The sequence below is a fragment of the Vidua macroura genome, chromosome 23 (genome assembly GCF_024509145.1).
Source record: "Vidua macroura isolate BioBank_ID:100142 chromosome 23, ASM2450914v1, whole genome shotgun sequence".
In the NCBI taxonomy this organism is placed as follows: Eukaryota; Metazoa; Chordata; class Aves; order Passeriformes; family Viduidae; genus Vidua; species Vidua macroura.
In genome coordinates, this window is record NC_071593.1 from 2736976 (window position 1) to 2756866 (window position 19891).

Consider the following 19891-nt stretch of genomic DNA (forward strand, 5'->3'; position numbering starts at 1 on the left):
GAATGTCTGGATCCATGACAAAAGCCAGGCAGCATCTGAGGGTTTGCTCTGCAACCCTGCTGTGCCCTCCCTGTTCCGTGAGCCTCAGTCCTCAGCCCAGAGCCTTTACCCCAGCAACCCTGCAGCCAGAGTGCAGGAACAGCTCCAACACCACCACTGCCTGCCACAGACACTGCAGCCTCTAATGTCCCACCCCTGGAGGATGAGCATCTGCACGCTGCCAAACACAGCCATGAGTTTCACTCTCCCCATCATGTTCTATCTAGAATGTGCATCATTCAGGTGAAGTGTTCCTTCCATGACCTGTTTCCAGGCATCTCCTGAAGGTCAGCTGCAGTTTAATGTTTCAGAGGCTGGCAGGGGGGCTCAGATCTACCTGAGGCTCTCCCCATCACTTCCCCATTCCCAACCCACCCTCAGCCTCCCGTCCTGCTCCCCCTCCTCAGAACAAAACCTCTCTCCTTAACAGCTGACCTGCTCAGGCCTTCCTGTTTGATCCACACAAGTATAAATCCATCAAGAGCAGAGGGAACATCAGGCTTTCCTCTAGTTCACACCTCATTTCTTACACATCCCACTTTCCCCATACCAGTATCTTTTATCTCCCTTTTTTTCTCACCCTATTATCTGCCTCTTTTGCCCCCTCCTTCTTCAGATAAGCTTCTCCACTCTCAAGTCAGCCCTGCAGAATATTTATCTAATAGAGGCTACAAAGAGACCAATTTATTCCACTTATCTCACTAAACTCTATTTCTCCATTCTTATTATATCGCCCATTTATCTCCTGTTCTGGACTTTTCTGTAACCAGCCCTTTGTCTCATCTCTTTTATGAGAAATCATTTGTGCAACTCGTTTTCCTGACCCATTTCTTAGAATTACAGAACTGCACCATCTTGTACAAAACTGCACCATCTTGATTTCCCCTCGGAAAATCCCTGAGACAGGACACAGGGCACTTTTAGGGTGTCAAACCTGGAAGTCAGGCTGTGCTCCAAAGTGCCTGATCCAACAGCAAAACACATTCCTCCTCATCCATATTATTTTTCAAGTTGTTTTTAGTTTCTATTACAGACTCCAGGAGGAACTAATGCCTAACAAACTCGTATTTAATTTATAAATACCAATTTATGGTATTGGTGTGCTAAGCTAAGTGCCGCTGATGGGTCACTGCAAGGTTCAAGCCACACCCTTTATTAACTTTATTTCTGCACTGGACACAGACAACACAACTCAGTTCCTTGCTGAGCAGAGAAGCTGAGAATGGGATAGGAGGGAAAGGGGGAGGCTGGGAATGCTCTGCTCCAACGCCAGGTCTTACCTGTGAGAGCCCAGGGGACGATGCATGTCCCGGTGGCGTTGCAGCAAGATTTGGGTGTCCCTTATTTATTTCATGTGCAGTGTAAGGGGATGGGGCAGGAGGACCCGGTTGTCTTGCTACTTGTGTTACCTGTGTGGAGATAAACTGTTAGTAAAACATTCCATTAGTAATCAGTCCGCAGAGACTCCACTGTACATATCTAGAGAGACAAAATAATATATATTTATCTAAGTCAAACACTGCACAAGTTATTTAACTATTTATGTGATTCAGGAGAATGTGGAAGGATCAAAAAATCAGAGCACCAGCTGCAGTCATTGATGGACATGTTTGGGATCCCTTTGCCTTCAGGCCTGAGACCTTCTGATCCCTCCATGAGAAGCTATATCAAAAATACTGGAATTTTGCAAGGGGATGCACATTACCAGCAACAAACTATGGGGGAAATTTGCATATTCCCCTCTAAAAAGGAAAAATAAAGGACTGCAGAGAAGCCATGGTATCTGCAGGGCTTGCCACAAGCAAAAATGAAACAGCAAAGCAAATCTTGCATATGTTTATCTCCTTTCTCAACTTCTATTAAAAAAGCTCAACGAAACACATTAAGCAAAATATTAGAAAAATATTTTCATGGCGTACAGATATTTGCTCCACTTTACTATCTCCACAATGGAACTGTTTAAAATATATTTTAGAGAGTGGCTATAGTAAAAAAAAAGGGGAATCAAAGGAAAAAAAGAGTCACAAAACTATTGGGTGACACCTCCAGCTGTTCAACACAACTAAATTTTGGCAGACTGGGTTAAAATGCACGCTACTGAAATTCAGCATTTGCTTCTCACTGACCTTTTCTCATTTATTTGTTTGCTGAAAAGAATCACTTAATAATGGAATGGTTTGGGTTGGAAGGGACCTTAAATCCATCCAGTTCCACCTCTGCCATGAGCAGGGACACCTTCCACCATCCCAAGTGGCTCCAAACCCTGCCCAACCTGGCCCTGGACACTGCCAGGGATCCAGGAGCAGCCACAGCTTCTCTGGGCACCCTGTGCCAGGGCCTGCCCACCATCCCAGGGAAGAACTGATCCCAGTATCCCATCTAACACTCCCCAGTCTGAGGTAAAGGCACCTGAAGCCCACACAGGTCACTGGCACTGCACAGGCCAATGTGTGCATAAATGTCCCCAGGAGGGTAAAGAAGGCAGAAGGAAATTCCTGGCTCCTTTAATGGAGTATTAGCTCCAAGCTCCCAGAGAGCAGAAGTCACAGAGTTCAGCACTTAAGTGCTTTTTCCAAGTCACTTTATTGCACCCAGAGTGTCCACGCCTGTCATTACAGTTCCTAAACCACCACAGCAGCTGCGCCAGCCCCGAAATCCCAGGAAATCACAACGTGCAACAGCTCCAGCAGGGCTTGGGAATGGGCCAGGAGCCTTCACTGTGGGAAGATTTACAGCCCCCGAGTGCTCATCAGAGGAAAGGGTGGGTCAGTCACGGAACCTCATCCTGTGTCCCCAACTGGATCCTTCCCTTCGCCACGGATGAATCATCTCTTTTTCGGGCTGATCTCTCTTGGCAGGTGTGCGCACGCAGCCTCGGTTGAATCAGAGCCAGCCTCACAGAGAGTTCCATAAAACTTTCCACAGCCCATCCCCGAGAAAATGAAAGTCTGTCCCATGACTCTTGTGTCAACCCTGAGAGAGTTGTCATGTCAGTCATGCAGCACTCGGTGCTTAGAAGTGACTACAGATTGTGATGGATATCAAATAATGCAGTCAGGAGGGGGAGGAAGCAAAGGCAACCCAAAAATACAAGGAAATCATTCCTGTCAACAGCCCCAGTGACAGGCTGCGCCCAAGCTCCTCACGATTCTCCTTCAATGGCACTTCTTGGGGGAAAGCTGAGGTTATTTTGTGACAGCTGTGGGACTTCAACCACTGTCAGTTTTCACCTCCCTACTCTCCAGCTAAGGCTGGAGCCATCCAAAATCCTCCGATCCAGGAGCCAAGTCCACACAGGGCTTTGACAACGGGGACAGGGCCACTACCAATACCCCAGGTCACTGTGAGCATCCAGCAGTCCTCCTCCTCAGAAACTGCAACATGCAAACAGAATTGTGGAATAGAATCCCAGAATCACTAAGGTTGGAAAGCCCTCCAATATCATCTAGTTCAACCATTAACCCAGCACTGCCAGGTCCACCCCTAAACCACATTCCCAAGTGCCACATCCCCACACCTTCTGAACACTTCCAGGGACGGTGACTCCAGCACTGCCCTGGGGAAAATAACCTAAGCTGGAGGTTACTGAAAGACATCAAGAAATGCTCTCATGATTGGATCTGAAATCTGGAAGCTGAACTGAGAGGAAAACTGCAGCTGCTTGAGTGAGTCCATGAGATACCCTCGTGCAGAGCAGCAGACACATGACAGACACAGGTCTGGACCTACTAAAATTGGCTTGAAAGCCTAAAAAAGGCAGCAGAACAATTATAAAATTGTACCAGCTTGACAGTTTGACAACAGCACACTTGGAGAGTATCCCATAGGAGCCTAGCACTGATTTTCGAGGACCTCCAAGTTTAGCCAAGTCTAGCTCAGTGCACCCAAACCAAGGACTGGTGTTTGTTCCAGAAGAAGGAAAAGCACAGAGAGCCTTTCTCAGCAGCTACAGCAATGTTGGTTTTTCCACACCTTCCTCTTCCTACAACAAATTATATATAAATAAACTGAATTATAAGATATTGATTTTAATGTAAACAGGTAGCAAAGGAAGACAAATTTGCTGAATTTGTGTGTTTTCTTCAGTAATTTTTAACAAAGGTAAAAGGTAGAGACTCTGTCTAAGCTCATCACTCCTGGGGTATCTGCCCCCATAGAGCTCACAGTGTGGTTTGCTGTTTCTTAAATGGTCTGAGATGACTATGGAAGCAAATATCCTCCTTAAATCCATAGGTTAAGTTGTTCTCTTAAAAATGCATGCACAAAATTACATACTAATTTGCTAGGGAATCACTTTGTATTTTCCCTGAGTAGCAAGAGCTATTTTTAGTTTTCCAGAAGCCTTAATCCTGTATTTTAAAGGAAGCAGGTGATGAAATACAAAATAAAAACTCAGTTTAGAATTCTTGCTTTTCTTTCTGAGATCTTTTACACCTTCTGGGTTTAATATCTTCTGCAAGTTTGGGATTACTCTTTACCCCACCCAAGTCCCTGGTTTCACATACTTCAGAAGCTGTGGCCACTCCATCCCTGGAAGTGTCCAAGGCCAGGCTGGACAGGGCTTGGAGCAGCCTGGGATAGTGGAAGGTGTCCCTGCCCATGGCAGGGCTGGCACTGGATGGGCTTTAAGGACCCTTCCAACCCAAATTGTTCCATGATTCTAGGCTGGAACAGGATGAGGAACTGAGCTTCCCTCCTGCACATTCCACAGCCTGCGCAGCAGGGACCGTGTCGGCCTCCTGACCCAGATCCTTCCTTTGAGCACAGGGTGGCTGGAGCAGCTAATCCTCCCTAATCCCTTTTCTACAGGATTCTCTTCACTGCAGGAAGATCCCTTCAGAGGACATGAAGGTGAATCACAGAACCTCTGCTGGGTGTGAAACACTCAGGGGGACCAATGGGCACCCCAGGACAGAAAACAACCAAACACCCCAAGAGTGAATGACAGAGTCAACCCTTAGTCCTTGAAAATCTGGGACAAGGGGGCTCTTCAGCACTTCACTTCCCCTTTGCCTTCTTTGCCCCCAGCTGGTGTGAGCTGAGCACCCTGACAGGACGTGGCACCTGCTCCAAAGGCACATAAGGACAGCAACTAACGAGTGCCTTCAATGAGTGTTGGATCCAGCCCTGCCACAGGGACCCTGCTCCAGGCTGCACCTGACCAGGTGACTTTTCCCCACACAAACACACCCTGTTAACACTCATTCCTAATCAGTTCTCATCCAGAAGTCATTCACAGAAGCACAGGATTGTTTGGGTTGGAAGGGCCCTTTAACTCATCCCATTCCTTGGGCGGGGCACCTTCCACTGGACCAGGTTGCTCGGGGCCTCAGTGTTGCTCCTCAGCTCATGAGAGTTTATCCCTGAGCAGTTTTGGTCCAAGCTTCAGCACTTCCAATCACCACTTGCTACTAAAGCAGTTAAAAACCTCCACCATAACCTCCCAAACCCAGTTATTTGTGCAAAACCAGGATGTCCATGAACACCATTATTCTTCTTATCCAACTCCAAAGCTGTGCCTTGTGCTGAATCTGAAGAGCAAGTCTTCTTCTGCTCATTAATCTCATTTTCCATAGATTCAGCCCCATTCCCCCTGGGCACAGGACAGGGGTGGCTGGTGGGATTCACACTCACCTTTTGTGCAGTTCCCTTCCTGTTAGAGGTCTACATCTTTAAAAAAACTCCAACCCAAAAAATTCCCTTGAATATGTTTCTTTGAAATAATTTCCAACAGAAACAGAATTTCATTCTTATGTCCCTTCTGAACTCTGCAGGTTTGGGATCTTTCAGAGGCCACACAAGTAATCACCCTCATTTCTTGCAGTGTAGAGGATTTGAAACACCAGGCAAGAAGCAGTTGACAACAACCCAAACTTTTATGTCCAAAAGTAGCTCTGCAATAGAGCATTCTCCATTATTGATGAGGAAAAATTGTTACAAGGTTAGTTCATGGAAATAGTTATTTCCAACTGTGGTTTGCTTTCAAATAATTTTACTGCTGGATTTATTTATTTAAAAACCCAAGCGAACAACCCATTCAGTATAAAATGTCATGATAAATAAATAAATAAAGATGACTTATGATAAATTTAGGTGGGTTTGGTTTAAATACCAGTAAGATTTCCCTGATAAAGAGGTTCTACCAAAGCCTTGTTGTGCATTTTGAGCATCTCCAAGTTCTCAGACAAACTTCATCCCACTTGGCCTCTTCCTCCTCTCCTACCTCTGTCCTACAGGAAAATTTGTTCCTCAGATTTAATTTTATTATTGGGGCTCATAGTGGAAGCCACATGATTTTCCATTCCCATTTCTGTAGTTGTGGGGGAAAAAAAAAAAGAGCTCTGGAATGTGCAACCAAGGTTCTAATAATGCATGTGGAAAGGCACAGAAAGGATAATTGAATTATTTTTTTCCCTTTACCTAACTAAAAATTGGGGGTTCATCTGTGGGTTGTCCATATCTCAAGTGATTTCTCCTCCCACCCCACGCACAATGTACAGGGCCAACACGGGGGCAGCTCAGAGTCACCACGTGGTGGTTACGGACCCCAAAACTCTTCCCACACCAGTCATGCTCTGGAAAAACACTTCTCTAGAAATGATGATCCATAATCCACGTGGAATCCCACAGAAGATGTGCAAGCAAATAAAATGCGGATGGGAAAAAGCAGCCCCTGGGTACTGAAGATGCACTTGAAGATCTTGGAGGCCTTTTCCAACCTTCAAGATTCTGTGACCTCACAGTGCTCTTCAAAATGCCTGTTTAATGCAAACCCAGGCCTCAAACACATGGTGCTGTTCCTTGTGTAACAAACCACTGAGACCTTTCATGAATGAATTTGTCAAGGCACTCCCATCATGTGATTTTTCCATCCCAATTCATTTTCCCCTGGACTCCCTCTGAATCTGAAATCTGCCTGGGGCTTCAAATGGAAGCCTGAAAGGAACCCAGCCGAGAAATTTCTCTCCTTTCCCCAAAACATGAAATTTTCTCTCAAACTTTTGCATTCTCAGATCCTGGAACTGAGATATTTCCAGTCCTGTCTTCTATTCCTGTAACATAGGAGTGGTATTTTTCCACACTGAAAAGCTATTTTAGGTCATTCTTCACAGTTACTTTTCTATTTTACATTAATTTAAATTTTTACAGTCATATTTTCCCCACAGGCATCTGCATTATATCTTGGGAGGAAAGAATTGAAAAAAATAACCTTCTTTAAAGGACTTCAGATATTTTTAAAGTGTTTTTTAAGTGTTGTATGGGGTATATAAAAGGTAATACAAACTGAATTATTTATTATAACTGTTTGTACATTTATGTTCACAGAATGGTTTGGGCAGGAAGGGACTAAAAGCTCATCTTGTTCCATGGCCAGGGACACTTTCCACTGTCCCAGGCTGCTCCATGCTCTGTCCAACCTGGCTTTGGACACTGCCAGGGATCCAGGCACAGCCACAGCTTCTCTGGCAGCCTGTGCCAGGGCCTGCCCACCTCACAGGGAAGGATTTCTTCAGAATTTGTTCCTTTGGTTTTGCTTTTCTGCACACAAACATTTCTATATCAGGTACTGAGAACAGAGGGTGCCCAAAGCCTGCAGCTCGGGTTTGTTGTTTCCCTGGTTTCAACGCCTCAAACCTCAGAATCTTCAACCCTTGCCAGCTGTACCCACCCATTCCAACTCACCTGGATGGGAATCCATGGCTCCCTGGCCACCAGACCACCCATGGCCACACCTGTGTCCTTCTGCCACTGCAGCCACCTGAGCTGCTGCATTTCTGGGACCAATGGGCACTTGGCAGCACTTTTACCCTTAATCCTGCCCAGAGCTCAGCTTAGCAGCCCTGACAGCCCCCGTAGAGGAGCCATCACAAAACTCCTCTACAACCCAAAAAAGAGAAGGGCTAAATATCATCATTATCATGGAACCATCATGGAATGGTTTGTGCTGGGAGGGACTTGAATCCTTCTCGTCCCGTTCCACCCCTGCCAGGGGCAGAGGCACCTTCCACTGTCCCAGGCTGCTCCAAGCCCCAATGCCCAGCCTGGCCTTGGGCACTGCCAGGGATCCAGGGGCAGCCACAGCTGCTCTGGGCAAGAGATGCTCCAGCCCCAGGTGCCCCCAGGGAGCCAGAGCCAAAAACCTCATCCCCAATCACTCCTGCAAACAGAGAAGGAGAAAACCTTGCACAGCAGCTTATGTTTTTCTATAATCAGCTTATGCTCCTGCATAAAACGTAATGAATTTATCCCATCTACAGCTTTTCTTCCTGTTTTCCAAATAATTAAAAGAGCAGCTTAAAAGCGGGGTTTTTTGGCATTAAAAATATTTGCACTATCCCAACCAGAAAAGCAAAATATGACTTTCCCAGGGCTGTGCTGATTTAGCAAAGCTTATAAATAACCCTGGGCTTCCAGCTATTGCCACTGGAAAAAAGAAATGAATAAAAGGAAAAAGACTATCATGTTCACAAATAAATATCACTGTTTCTAAGCTAAATTTCTACAATAATCAATATTATACATTAGCAATCATCTAGGACAGCGAGCCAAAGGCATCTATCCCAAATATTCTATTTACTATCAAAATATTTCTTCCTCTGTGCAAAGGAATGCTTCATGTGAAAACAAATCTTTCTTGATTATTTTTCTCATAAGAAGGTACTAGAAATGTGAAGCCACTAGTACACAAAAAAATCAGTCTGTGTGATGCAGGGGAAAGAGATGGAGCCACACAAGTGAAAATATGGCCAAAACACTGCCATTCCAGGGACACTCTCTCACTGGGAGAGTGGGAAAACCCACTCTCCAATATGCTAAATAAAACTAGAGACACTTAAAAATAGCAATGGACCCACAAATCTTTCAAAGACTTCTCCCTTTCTTGCTCCTATGCAACTAAAAAGGTTCTTCATAAAACCATAGAATGATTAAGGTTGGAAAAGACCTCCAAGATCAAGCCCAACATTCCACCAATATCCCAATGCCCACCCAACCCCTGTCCTGAGGTGCCACATCCACATATCTTTTGAACACTTCCAGGAATGTGACTCCACCACTGCTCTGGGCAGCCTGTGCCAATGTCTGAGCACGGTTTCAGCAAAGAGATTTTCCCAACATCCAGTGTGAGAGGTTCACATGGCACAGCTGGAGGCTGTGTCCCCTTGTCCTGTCCTTGTTCCCTGGGAACAGAGCCTGACTTCCCCCCTGGCTGCACTCTCCTGACAGGGAGTTGTGGAGAGCCAGCGGGTCCTCCCTTCTTTTCCTACTCACACGCCACCAAAAGAGTCTTTTTGAGCACCATTTCTTTCAGGGACAAAAGGAAGCTGCATTTTCTCCAATGCCTCATTTGTGGCTGCTGTGGAGTTTTGCCCAGCCCCGATCCCCGCGCTGCCCCGGCCCCGCGGATACTCACAGTGCTGTACACAGCCGAGACGGTCGGAGTGAAGATCCGATCCTCCAGGGGCTGCTGGACAGGACCTCGGGGGATTCTGCAACACAGCCAGTCAAGGAAAGCAGCGTGGAAGGCAGGGCCGTGCTTGGGGACCCCGCCAAGGACACCCCACCCTGGAACCACAGCCAGGCAGCTCCGATCTCCTGGGATCTCCCGGGCTCCAGAGGCAGCTGTTCCCACCCTAGGAATGAGGGAACCAACGCAAACTTGTCCCCGAATAATCCACAAAACCTTGGGCCTGTCGAGAGCGTCCCCCACCTCTGCTTCTGTTTGAAAGGGAAAAAGCCCCGGAGCCACAGGCCCTCGGCATTCAGCGGCCAAACCCTGCGGATCAGCAGGGCACTGCTGTACAATGGCAGCTCCTGTTCTGCCAACCACGCAGGAATCCTGCTGCAATTGTTTCCTTGTTTGCCTCTCTTCACCCAGCGACTCCTTTCCTCATCCGCCCACCAAAAGAAAGGGCTGGCAGAGTGATGGGAGGTTTCGAGGAGCTGCTGTAGGGTGACTTAAAGGCAAATTGAACGAGTTTTCTTACTTGTAAAGGCACTGTGAAAATCTAAGGTGAAAAAAGAAAGGGAAAAAAACTATGCACAAAAAACCCCCACAAGAGAATCTGGTTTATTTGTGGAATAAAACGGGGGCATGCAGGGATCCGAAAGAATAAAAAAGCCTGACTTGGGTAACACCTTGTGGCCTCACACAGATCTAGACAATACCCAATGCCCACTGTCAAGGAAAAGGCACTTGCTGAAATATTTTCCTAAATGCCATAATCAGATTTCACCTTTCTGCTGTTTATATTTTACACACCAAAATTTTATGTGAAATGAGAACAGCTGGATTGACTGAGGTTCTTGTACATATGGAAGGACACAGACCTCACATGTTAACATACTTAAAAAGAAAACAGTCATTAAAACACTTCTCAGTTTTATTCTAACAAGGAAAAAACACATTGCTAAGTTAAATTCTGAGCCCAGATTAGTTTGAGTCAAAATTTCAAGAGACTCTTTGCACCCCAAGTTTGATCCTTGGATTAATGCTGCTGCCTAAAGCTTTGCAGGGACCAACACCACAGTGACAGGACAGACCCTGTCGGCACTGACACAACTCAACAGCCACCCCAAGCTCCACAATCCCAGCTATTCCCCTTAAAATGGGCCAAATGTTAAGGCTGAAGTAAGGACTGTTCAGACACAACCTGCTCTGCCCCTGCCCACTGCTCACAGCACGTCCCAGCTGGATCAGCTCCTCCTCCAGCAGCGCTGAGGCAAATTTACAGCACTGGAAACACACACACAGAGTTAAATTTACAGCCTCACTCTGTTCTGGGTCTGAACTCGTCACTAAGAAGCTCCTCCTCACCAAACAGGCTTCTAAAACTTCTCAGTTCAATGAGAAGAATATATTCAATGTTTGAGCACCAAACACAATAAAAAGCTGCTTGATGGGATCATGCTGGGAAGAGCCCGGCCCTGACCTTCGCAACACCTTTGCAGGAAGGCCCTGGCCTGTCACCGTGGCAGGTGACAGAGGACAGCCCAGGGCCACCTCCAGGGCAGGAGAACCAGGAACAGGATCTGGCCCTGCTGGTGCCCAGGCTGGTGCTCATTCACCCTGCATCTCTTTTTGCCTTTTTTTTAACGATGGCAAGAATTTGTTTGCAGGGTCTAAAGCTCATCTGCACTTAGCTCATCTGCCAGCTCAGGCTCAAGTGGTGTCATTTGATAAACAGAGAGGTTTTTAACAACCAAATGGGATTTAAAGCCCTGACTCAGCCAAACAACAGTAAGATTTGTCACAAACTTGAACAGAATCACTCACAGCCTTCATCCCAAGGATCTTGCATTCACCCCCAAGTTTTGGAAAACAACAACAAAAAAAGCCAAAATCTGGGAGAGAAGGACTAAAAACACACTGGAAGATGGAACGGAATGAAAACTCAAATTTCCTGCTGTAGCATCATTCCCTCTCCCCCAGAACATCCCTATAACAGGGATGACAGCCCGAGGCGTGGGATGGAGCTGCCCCCCTTGTGTCACAGCTGAGATTTCCCTTCTCCAGGCACTCCTGACAATTCATTGAAGCAATCGCTGCTTCAAAAGGGATCATTCCTGAGTTTGGAAAAACGGTTTCATCTCTGACAAGGTTGGGATTTATTTTCTTATTTTAGAACTTATATAAGTCAGGAGGAAATAATCTCCTTTGAGCAGAGCAATCGTTCTTTTTGCACCCAGGAAGAGCTGCCTGAAGGAAGGAGCAGTTTAGATGGATTTGCAGAGTTTGGAGTCACTGTTTTAAGATCTCTCCTAGGAAGGAATGGTTCTCATCAGATCCAGAGGAAACCTTTTAAGTCCTTTTTGCAAATGGATTTGACCTGGACACAAGACTGATAGGAACAAAATTACTTAAATTCCAGTAAATCTTATTGAAATAATGGTTGGAGAAAGTGATTATTTCCAGCATCCAACTTGTGGCATCCACAGACTGACTCTCTGAAAGAAGCTGGGCAAGTGGAAAGGCTCCTGCTTCCCTGAGAGGAGCTGGACTAGTGGAGAGATTCCAGCTTCCCTGAAAGGAGCTGGGCAAGTGGAAAGGCTCTTGGTTCCCACCAAGCTTCTTGGAGCTTGTTCCTGCTCCCCAGTGGAAATCACCACCTTCCCTCTCCCTCCACCTGCCAAAGGAGCCTGTTCTGGGATAACAGCTGCTGTTACTGGGGGAGAAGCGAGCCAGGGTGACAGCAAAGTTCATCACAACTTGTGTTGATGAGGCTCTTCTAGGAAAGGGTTAAGTGACAGCATGGATACTCCATCAAGGGAGGTGAACAGGTCAGGGCAGGCAGGTGGGAAGCAGAACCTCATCCAGCAGCATCATTCCATCCACGTGCACATCCACACCCACACCACCCCCAGGGCACTCACTCATCTGCTCTCACACACAGATTTTAGTGCCACTGGGGCTGCACATCCCAAAATGCAGCACAAGCTTTGGGATCGCTGCCCTCAGGCTGCCCCAGCACAGCCAGGCAAGTGCAGGAGTGAGAGTCCAGCCAGCCCAGCCTCGCTGCAGTGCTGGATTCACCACAGCCAGGAACACCAGGATGCCCTGAGTAATTCAGGCAGCTCTTTTGTGTTACTACCCTACTGTGCTGAGATCCAATTCAGGAGCACCCTGTGCCCTCCCTCTTCCTCCCCCTCCTCCTCTCCTATATCCTGCCACCCACATCACTAATTTAGGCAACTATGCTCCAAAATCATCCAGGAGAGTGGCAAAGGAGAGGGAGCAGAGGAAAAGCAAAGATAATCCAAACCTCACACAGTTTTCACAGCTCCTTCCACAGGGAGAAAAGATGATGAGAGCAATGAAGCAGAAGAGCAGGAGCAAGAAGACCCTGCTAAATCCAAGAAGAACCTCTTAAAGTACCATCAGTTGGTAAAGTGGAACTGCAGCCTCTGCTTTGCTCATGTCAGGCTGAACGACTCCTCAGAGCTCTCCCTGCTCCATCAGCATCACGCCAGGATCTGGGAGAAGGATGGCAACCCTGGCAGTACCATTGCTGGATTCTCCTCGTCACTGTTCAGGGATCATTAACTCATGAAATATATATCTAAAATCTCACCTAAGTGAGATTCTTCTGGCAGATTCATAAATGCAGGCACAGATGCAATGGGTGCTCCACCTATTCCCATCTGGCTGCAGCAGTGATTACAAGCTGGGGAATTTCAGGAGCTATTACAGACCCAGTGGGAGAAGGAACGCCGGCTGGAAACCACACAGAATTTTTCTGGAAACCAAAAATCTCCCTAAAAAGAGGAAGATCTCTGTTAATTAGACAGCCATGGCCACACTCTGAGGAGAGGGGAATATGTGACTGCTCTGTAAAGCGATTAAGGAAAAAAAATCCAGCCTGGAGCTGCTGGAGCAATCAGTGACACTGCCAAATGCTGAGTGAAATGACAGTCAGCAGGAATTCCTTGCAGAAATCTCCTCCTTCTATCACATTTCTCTGCTTGTTCCAATCATATTACAGAACTGCAATTCTGTGAGATTTCTGTCTGCTGTTACAGACCTGGAAACACACACCAAAACCAGCCCTTCCAGCAGGAATTTGTACAGCTTTCTCTGCTCCACCGAGATTGCAGGAAGACAGAGAGAACATTATTCCATTTTCCCCCAAAATGGATTCACTTTCCCTCGAATGGTGCTTTTCACCTAAGCTCATTTCAGCAACTAGGAACCATTTTACCCCGAGCACCGCTGACCTCTCCTCCCCTTCCAGCCCACAGCTCTGAGGAAGCATCTCTTCCCAGGAATAAAAACACCTGCGGTACCCATGGGGCACCTTACACAAAACCAGTCCAGAACTCCTGATTTTCATCTCTGCCCAGAAATGGAGCCAATCTCCTACCGGCTTCCCCAGGGTTATGTAATCCCCACACGTGTCCCCACTTGTACCGAAACCGTGCATTTAAAATCCCAAGGAAAAACCGTCAAGCAAGATTACAGAAGGGCAAGAAACCACATCAAATCTGAGCATTTCTTTCAATTTTTTTGGAGCAAGGAATCTATAAAAGCCAAGCATGCAGGGATGTGATGGCAGGGAGTATTCCAGGAGCGTGTTTCTCCTCTGCAGCCTCTTCTCTATTCACCATACAATTAAAATGCAGGAGGTGAACATCCCAACAGCAGCAACACTTCATTGAGGTGGCTGGGTAACACAAAGCTCTGAAAAGGTTCAAAGGGAAAAGCTCTGCCACTCACAGCAACTGGAACTTCCCTGGCATCACCCCATCCTTCCCAGCTCCACCAGCCTCCACTCGCAGGGCCGAGCCTTTTGTACGGCGCGCTCAGTCCTACCTGGCAGGGAGCTCCAGCAGTGAGATCCAGGCAGCTCTGACAGTGAGATCCTAGAGAGCTCCAGCAGTGAGATCCAGGGAGCTCTGACAGTGAGATCCTAGAGAGCTCCAGCAGTGAGATCCAGGGAGCTCTGACAGGGAGATCCAGGGAGCTCTGACAGTGAGATCCTAGAGAGCTCCAGCAGTGAGATCCAGGGAGCTCTGACAGTGAGATCCAGGGAGCTCTGACAGTGAGATCCTAGAGAGCTCCAGCAGTGAGATCCAGGGAGCTCTGTCAGGGAGATCCAGGGAGCTCTGTCAGGGAGATCCAGGGAGCTCTGACAGTGAGATCCCAGGGAGCTCTGACAGTGAGATCCAGGGAGCTCTGTCAGGGAGATCCCAGAGAGCTCTGTCTGTCAGGGAGATCCCAGGGAGCTCTGTCAGGGAGATCCCAGAGAGCTCTGTCAGGGAGATCCCAGGGAGCTCTGTCAGGGAGATCCCAGAGAGCTCTGTCTGGCAGGGAGATCCCAGGGAGCTCTGTCTGTCAGGGAGATCCCAGGGAGCCCTGGCAGGGAGATCCCAAGGAGCTCTGGCCGTGAGCCGGCTCAGCGCCGCGTCCTCTCCCTGCATCCATCAGCGAAGCCCACGGCTACATCCCCTCACAGCCACATCCCATCCGTGCCACGCCGGGCTGGCTCCGGAGCTCTTCCTGCCCATCCCCGCGCAGGCAGAGCCTGAGCTCTTAAAGAGGCAGCACGGGGGGACCTCCGTGGGCTTTGGGACCCGAGCACTGCAACCCCGCTGTCATCTCGCTGCTTCCCCGACTTCTGTGCTGTGCACACAGAGGAAAAGGGATGGAAGGCAGCATCATGCTCCTCCTAGCAAGTTGATAGGGGATAATAATCAAGCCAAGCTTGTAAAAGAAAGGGTAAGGGAAAAAATACGAACTCCCCCATAGCACAGAGTGGTTTGGAAAGCTGCACGGCAATGAATGAGGAGTTCAGAAAGCATCAGTGCTCTCTATCAGAAGAATTAAATCTCAGCACAAACTCCTCAGCAGGAAATTTTGCAGCTTGTTTCCCCTCAGCTTTCATCTTGCTACTCCCAAATGTAGCACAACAGACTCCTTTACTTAGCAACTACTTCAGCAATCAATTTTCCCTTCTAAATCAATCCCTCTTTTGACAGATCACATTTCAGAAGCCCGAGGAAGGAATGCTGGCAAAGCAAACTACAGCCTTTAGAAGACAAAACAACAACAAAATCCCAAAGCAAATTCCACCAAGTGACACATTAACTGGGAAAAATGAAAATATATAAGATCAAAACAGTGTCATCATCTCTCCATGCTGAAATGTGACAACCAAACTGACTTCTTCCAAGGAAAAATAAAATTCAGGTTACAAAGCAAGTAACTCCAAACTTAGGGAAAGGCAGGATTGATGTTGCCTGGGTGACCATAATTCAATCCTCCTGTGTATCTGCAGAATCCAGCCCCTAATTACAGAAGCCCACGCTGATTTCCCCCATTCCCCGTCACCTCCACGTTTTCAGCTCTTACAGGACTCGAGCACCCTGACCCTTCACAGCTGAGCTGCTCTTGCTCATAACAGATGAGAGATAATTAATATTACAAAAATCAAGACCAACATAACTCAAGGACTTTGGAAAACATTTAAAGACCCCACCTAATAAAATGCCTACCCTCCTTAACCATCCCCTGCCTCCATCCAACGACATATCCCATCTCCCTTCCTTGCAGAGATTGCATTTTATTTTAGGGTGAGTTTGGGTGGGTTTTTTTGTCTATTCAAGGGGGTTTTTTTTGCTAGTGGATTCCCAACAAGGGGATCAGACCTTTTGGCTGAGTCTTAAGGAATGAGGTGGCCTCTGTATGAAAAGAGTGCTTTTATTTCCGTTTTCTCAGCTGGATGCAACTGCTCTTGCACAATGTGATGGGATGTCAAAACAAAGCACAATTCTGAGCCCTGACTATACCACAGGTCAAGCTCCAGTGAGGCACTGGTGTTTCAGTGTTTGGTGTTTATTGTTACTATACCAGGGAAAAACAAGTACAACTTGCTGGCATGAGCACTCAGGAATACGGTCACGGTTAAGAGCTGCAGGTGAGGAATTCCTTAAAAGCCCATGGCAGCTTTACACCAATAATTAATTCTGATCTAAGGACTATTTCTGGCAAGTAAAATGCTTTAAAAACAAAGGAACACAAAAGTGTTTGCAAAGTGGCAAAAATGGGGTTCATGGTTTAAAAGTATTGAGATTTTTAATAGAGCAATACATCATCCCTGTCAAGAGATGCAAACCTTCAGGGTCTGCCACTTTCCAGAACAACTTATCCCCAGAAGGATCCAATGTCAAAAGCCATTATTAAGCTTGTTTCAATATTTTATGGCCCAGTATAAAGCTCCTTGGTGCCACATGTGTAGTCAGTGTTCACAGCCCAACTGCCATTTATCAGACATATAAATTTTAAGTGGATCAATGAAGTGTTTGTACAAACAACCTCTTTAATCCTTCATGTGTTTTGTGTATTAAACCGCATCACTGAACTCTCTTTAAATTCTTGTTTATGGGCTATTTTATACTTGGAACAAAACCTTAAATAAGGTATTTATCTTCTCCTTTTGTACCAGAAATACACTTACATAAATATTGTTGATGTTTCACCACTCCTTTATTGCCTTGTTCAAAATCCCTGACTGCAGGACTCGTTCCTTGCTCCCCAACTGAACTCTGAGATGATAACTGGAAGTTATCATCCTGTCCATCCCTCTGCATTAAATGCTCCTCATTAAATCATCCTCCCCAAGCTCTGGATCCAAATGTTACAGTGAGGCTTTCCTTGCTTATCCCATGCTCTAAATGAAGACTCTCCTCGTAACAAAACTTGCCTTGAAATATACCTTGAGCTTTTTACCTAATTATCTGTCATTAATCCCAGCATCAACTTCTAAATAATCCCAAACACTGCCTTTCCCTGCTGTCTGCCACACAATGCACGGAGCTGAATGGGAACAGGGAGCGCTTTCCAAAGAGAAGGGGCACACAAATCCCGATGAACCTCAATGCCTGTTGGAAAACAAGCTGAAAACTGCAGCTTGAAAGGAAAATGTGACCTTCAAAAGCTCACTGAACAGCATGCTGTCCCCCTCCTGCCCCCAGCATCCTGCCGCTGTTCAGATTCCTGCTCCTCTCCCTTCAGGAGTCCCGCCACGTTTTGGGAATCTGCGGATGCGGGCGTTGGCACGTCTGAGTGTGCGGCCCAAGTTCAGGGGCAGAGCCCACCTGGCACATCCCCAGCCCTGCTGTCTGAGCAGCCACTGCAGCAGCCACAGCCACAGTGCACGTCCTATTTGTACCCAAGCACATCTCCAAATCCTCCAACTTACATCCCTTTAAATATCCATTCCACAAAATACCCCAGGATCCCAGACTGGTTTGGGTTCTGAAGGTCCTCACAGCTCATCCAGTCCCACCCCTGCCACGGGCAGGGACACCTTCCATTATCCCAGGTCACTTCCAAGCTCCATCCAACCTGGTCTTGGACACTTCCAGGGATGAAGCAGCCACAGCTGCTCTGGGCACCCTGTGCCAGGGCCTGCCCACCCTCAGAAGGAAGAGTTTCTGCCCAGTATCCCATCTATCCCTGCCCTCTGGCAGTGGGAAGCCATCCCCCTTTGTCCTCTCAGTATCTGCCTCTATAAAAAGCCCCTTTCCCCTCATCCTTTCCCTTCTGTCTTTGGTCCATGTGTGATAATCTCACAGTCAAGCCAAATGAGAATGCCAAAGGAAAGGTGGGGGCTAGGGGGAAGGTAACAGAAAAAAAATCCCTTTGTTGCAAATTATCCGTATTCCCAGCATCCCACTGAATCCATGATGCTTTCAAACACAAACCAGCAATATTGGGAGCACCAGCTGCAATAGTTCCACCTGCAGACAAGCACCTAATTAGCCAGAGCTCATTACTTCCAGGCTCAGTTTTACATCTCTAAATTACCCAGCACTGAGACAGCTCACCCGCACTAAATCACCCCAGACCTCGCCTCACCCCGCGCGTCTCCTGCTGGCACAGAGCTCCCGGGGGCTGGCAAGACCGACACACAAGCGAACGCCACAAAACCCCAATCAATTCTTCTGCCCAATACAAATGTGTTTCTAAGGGCAACCTGATTTTGTTAGTTTGTCTCTGTCTCCCTCCACTGCAACCTCAGCATGGAGGCAAACTGGCTATTTTCAGCTGAGACCTGGGAAGGTTGTTTGGGGTGGAAGAAACTGTGTCTAAACCCTGCTAATCCTGCTGGGATTTTCCTTGAGGCGGGGTGTTGGTGAGTGGGGACGGGTCTGGAGGTGATGCACTGAATATTTCTGTGACTGTGAACTTTGAGGTGTATTTTCAATGCTCACAGAAGTGTTCACAGCACAGCCTGGATAAGGTTAAATCCAGGTTTCAATCCAGCTATGAAATATTAGTAATTACCAATATAAAGCCACAGAGGCTCCATGGGTCGTGCCTGTGTCAGCTCAGGTAACAAGATGAAAAATGCAGCAGGAGAGCATCTCTTGCTCAACTAAAGACAACTTCTCACCAGCTGACTTGTCCTCTTTCCTCCATAGAACACCAGCTACTTCCATATTTTTTCAATTCACATTTTATTCTCAAAATATATGGACTCTTCTAAGAAATGAAAAAGTCAATACATTTCATCAGCTCCCTTCAGCTGGAAATCATGGCATTGCCACGGAGAGGCAACGGTATCACAGGGAACGGTGCCAATGAAGCCTTAAAATTCCATTAATTTTAGGAGGGTTATTTATTATTGTACTTGTCCATGTTAATTGAAACTCCCTTTAGGCTGCAGAAAACAGGCAATGCTCAGGAGCGTGGAGCAGCCCTATTTGTCTTCCAACAGACCCTGCTGCTCTGAGTGATTCCTCATGGATCTCTAGCCACAACTCCAGAACAGGCACCTTATAAAATATTAAGGTGGGGGGAAAAGGCTCAACAAGGTGAGCTCTGGAGACTCCAGCTGAATTCTGGAAAATCAGCTCTAAGTAGCAGAGGACTATGGTGGGCCAACAACCAATGGAGATATTCCAGATGAGGCCTGAACTCCAAAATGCACCCAATAAATTGGAAGCAGAGCTGCACTACACCGGCAGCATGCACACCCAGCCAGCTCAGAACAGCTTGGCCCCAAAAACAGCCCTCAAGTCCCAGGCACGGCAATACCAGGAAGTTGGGCTCATGCTATGTGATGTAGGGCTAAATACCTCCTAAAATTCCATGAAATTACTATGAATCTCTACTGGAGCTGTGCTGCTCTCAGCAATGATTAAGCTTTTCTTTGCTTTCTGCCCGAGGAGAGAGCCAAGGCGTGGGAACGAAGGATTTTGGTGCTGCTGCTCTTTACATTCACATATTAAAGGCAAACCTGGATTTTTGTTTGTCATCTTAAGGTGTACACCAAGACATCATTTCCTTACTTTTTAAAACAAGTACCAAGTGATCAAAACACAGAGTCAGAGCAGTCAGAGTGTGTTTGTA

The 19891-nt window shown here is 47.0% G+C and overlaps 1 protein-coding gene across 3 annotated transcripts in view; it reads right to left on the reverse strand.

Annotated features, from left to right (window-relative positions):
• The window catches only part of EIF4G3 (eukaryotic translation initiation factor 4 gamma 3), a 144773-nt gene that overhangs the window by 91874 nt on the left and 33008 nt on the right, over window positions 1-19891 (reverse strand). For 2 of the 3 annotated variants that reach the window (XM_053997731.1, XM_053997730.1), the window contains exons 2-3: window positions 9452-9527; window positions 1320-1463 (exon numbers count right to left, since the gene is read on the reverse strand). In XM_053997731.1, the coding sequence (XP_053853706.1) occupies window positions 1320-1463; window positions 9452-9527 (220 nt within the window). The remainder of the gene's footprint in view (window positions 1-1319; window positions 1464-9451; window positions 9528-19891) is intronic. The other variant, XM_053997729.1, reaches the window with a different exon arrangement.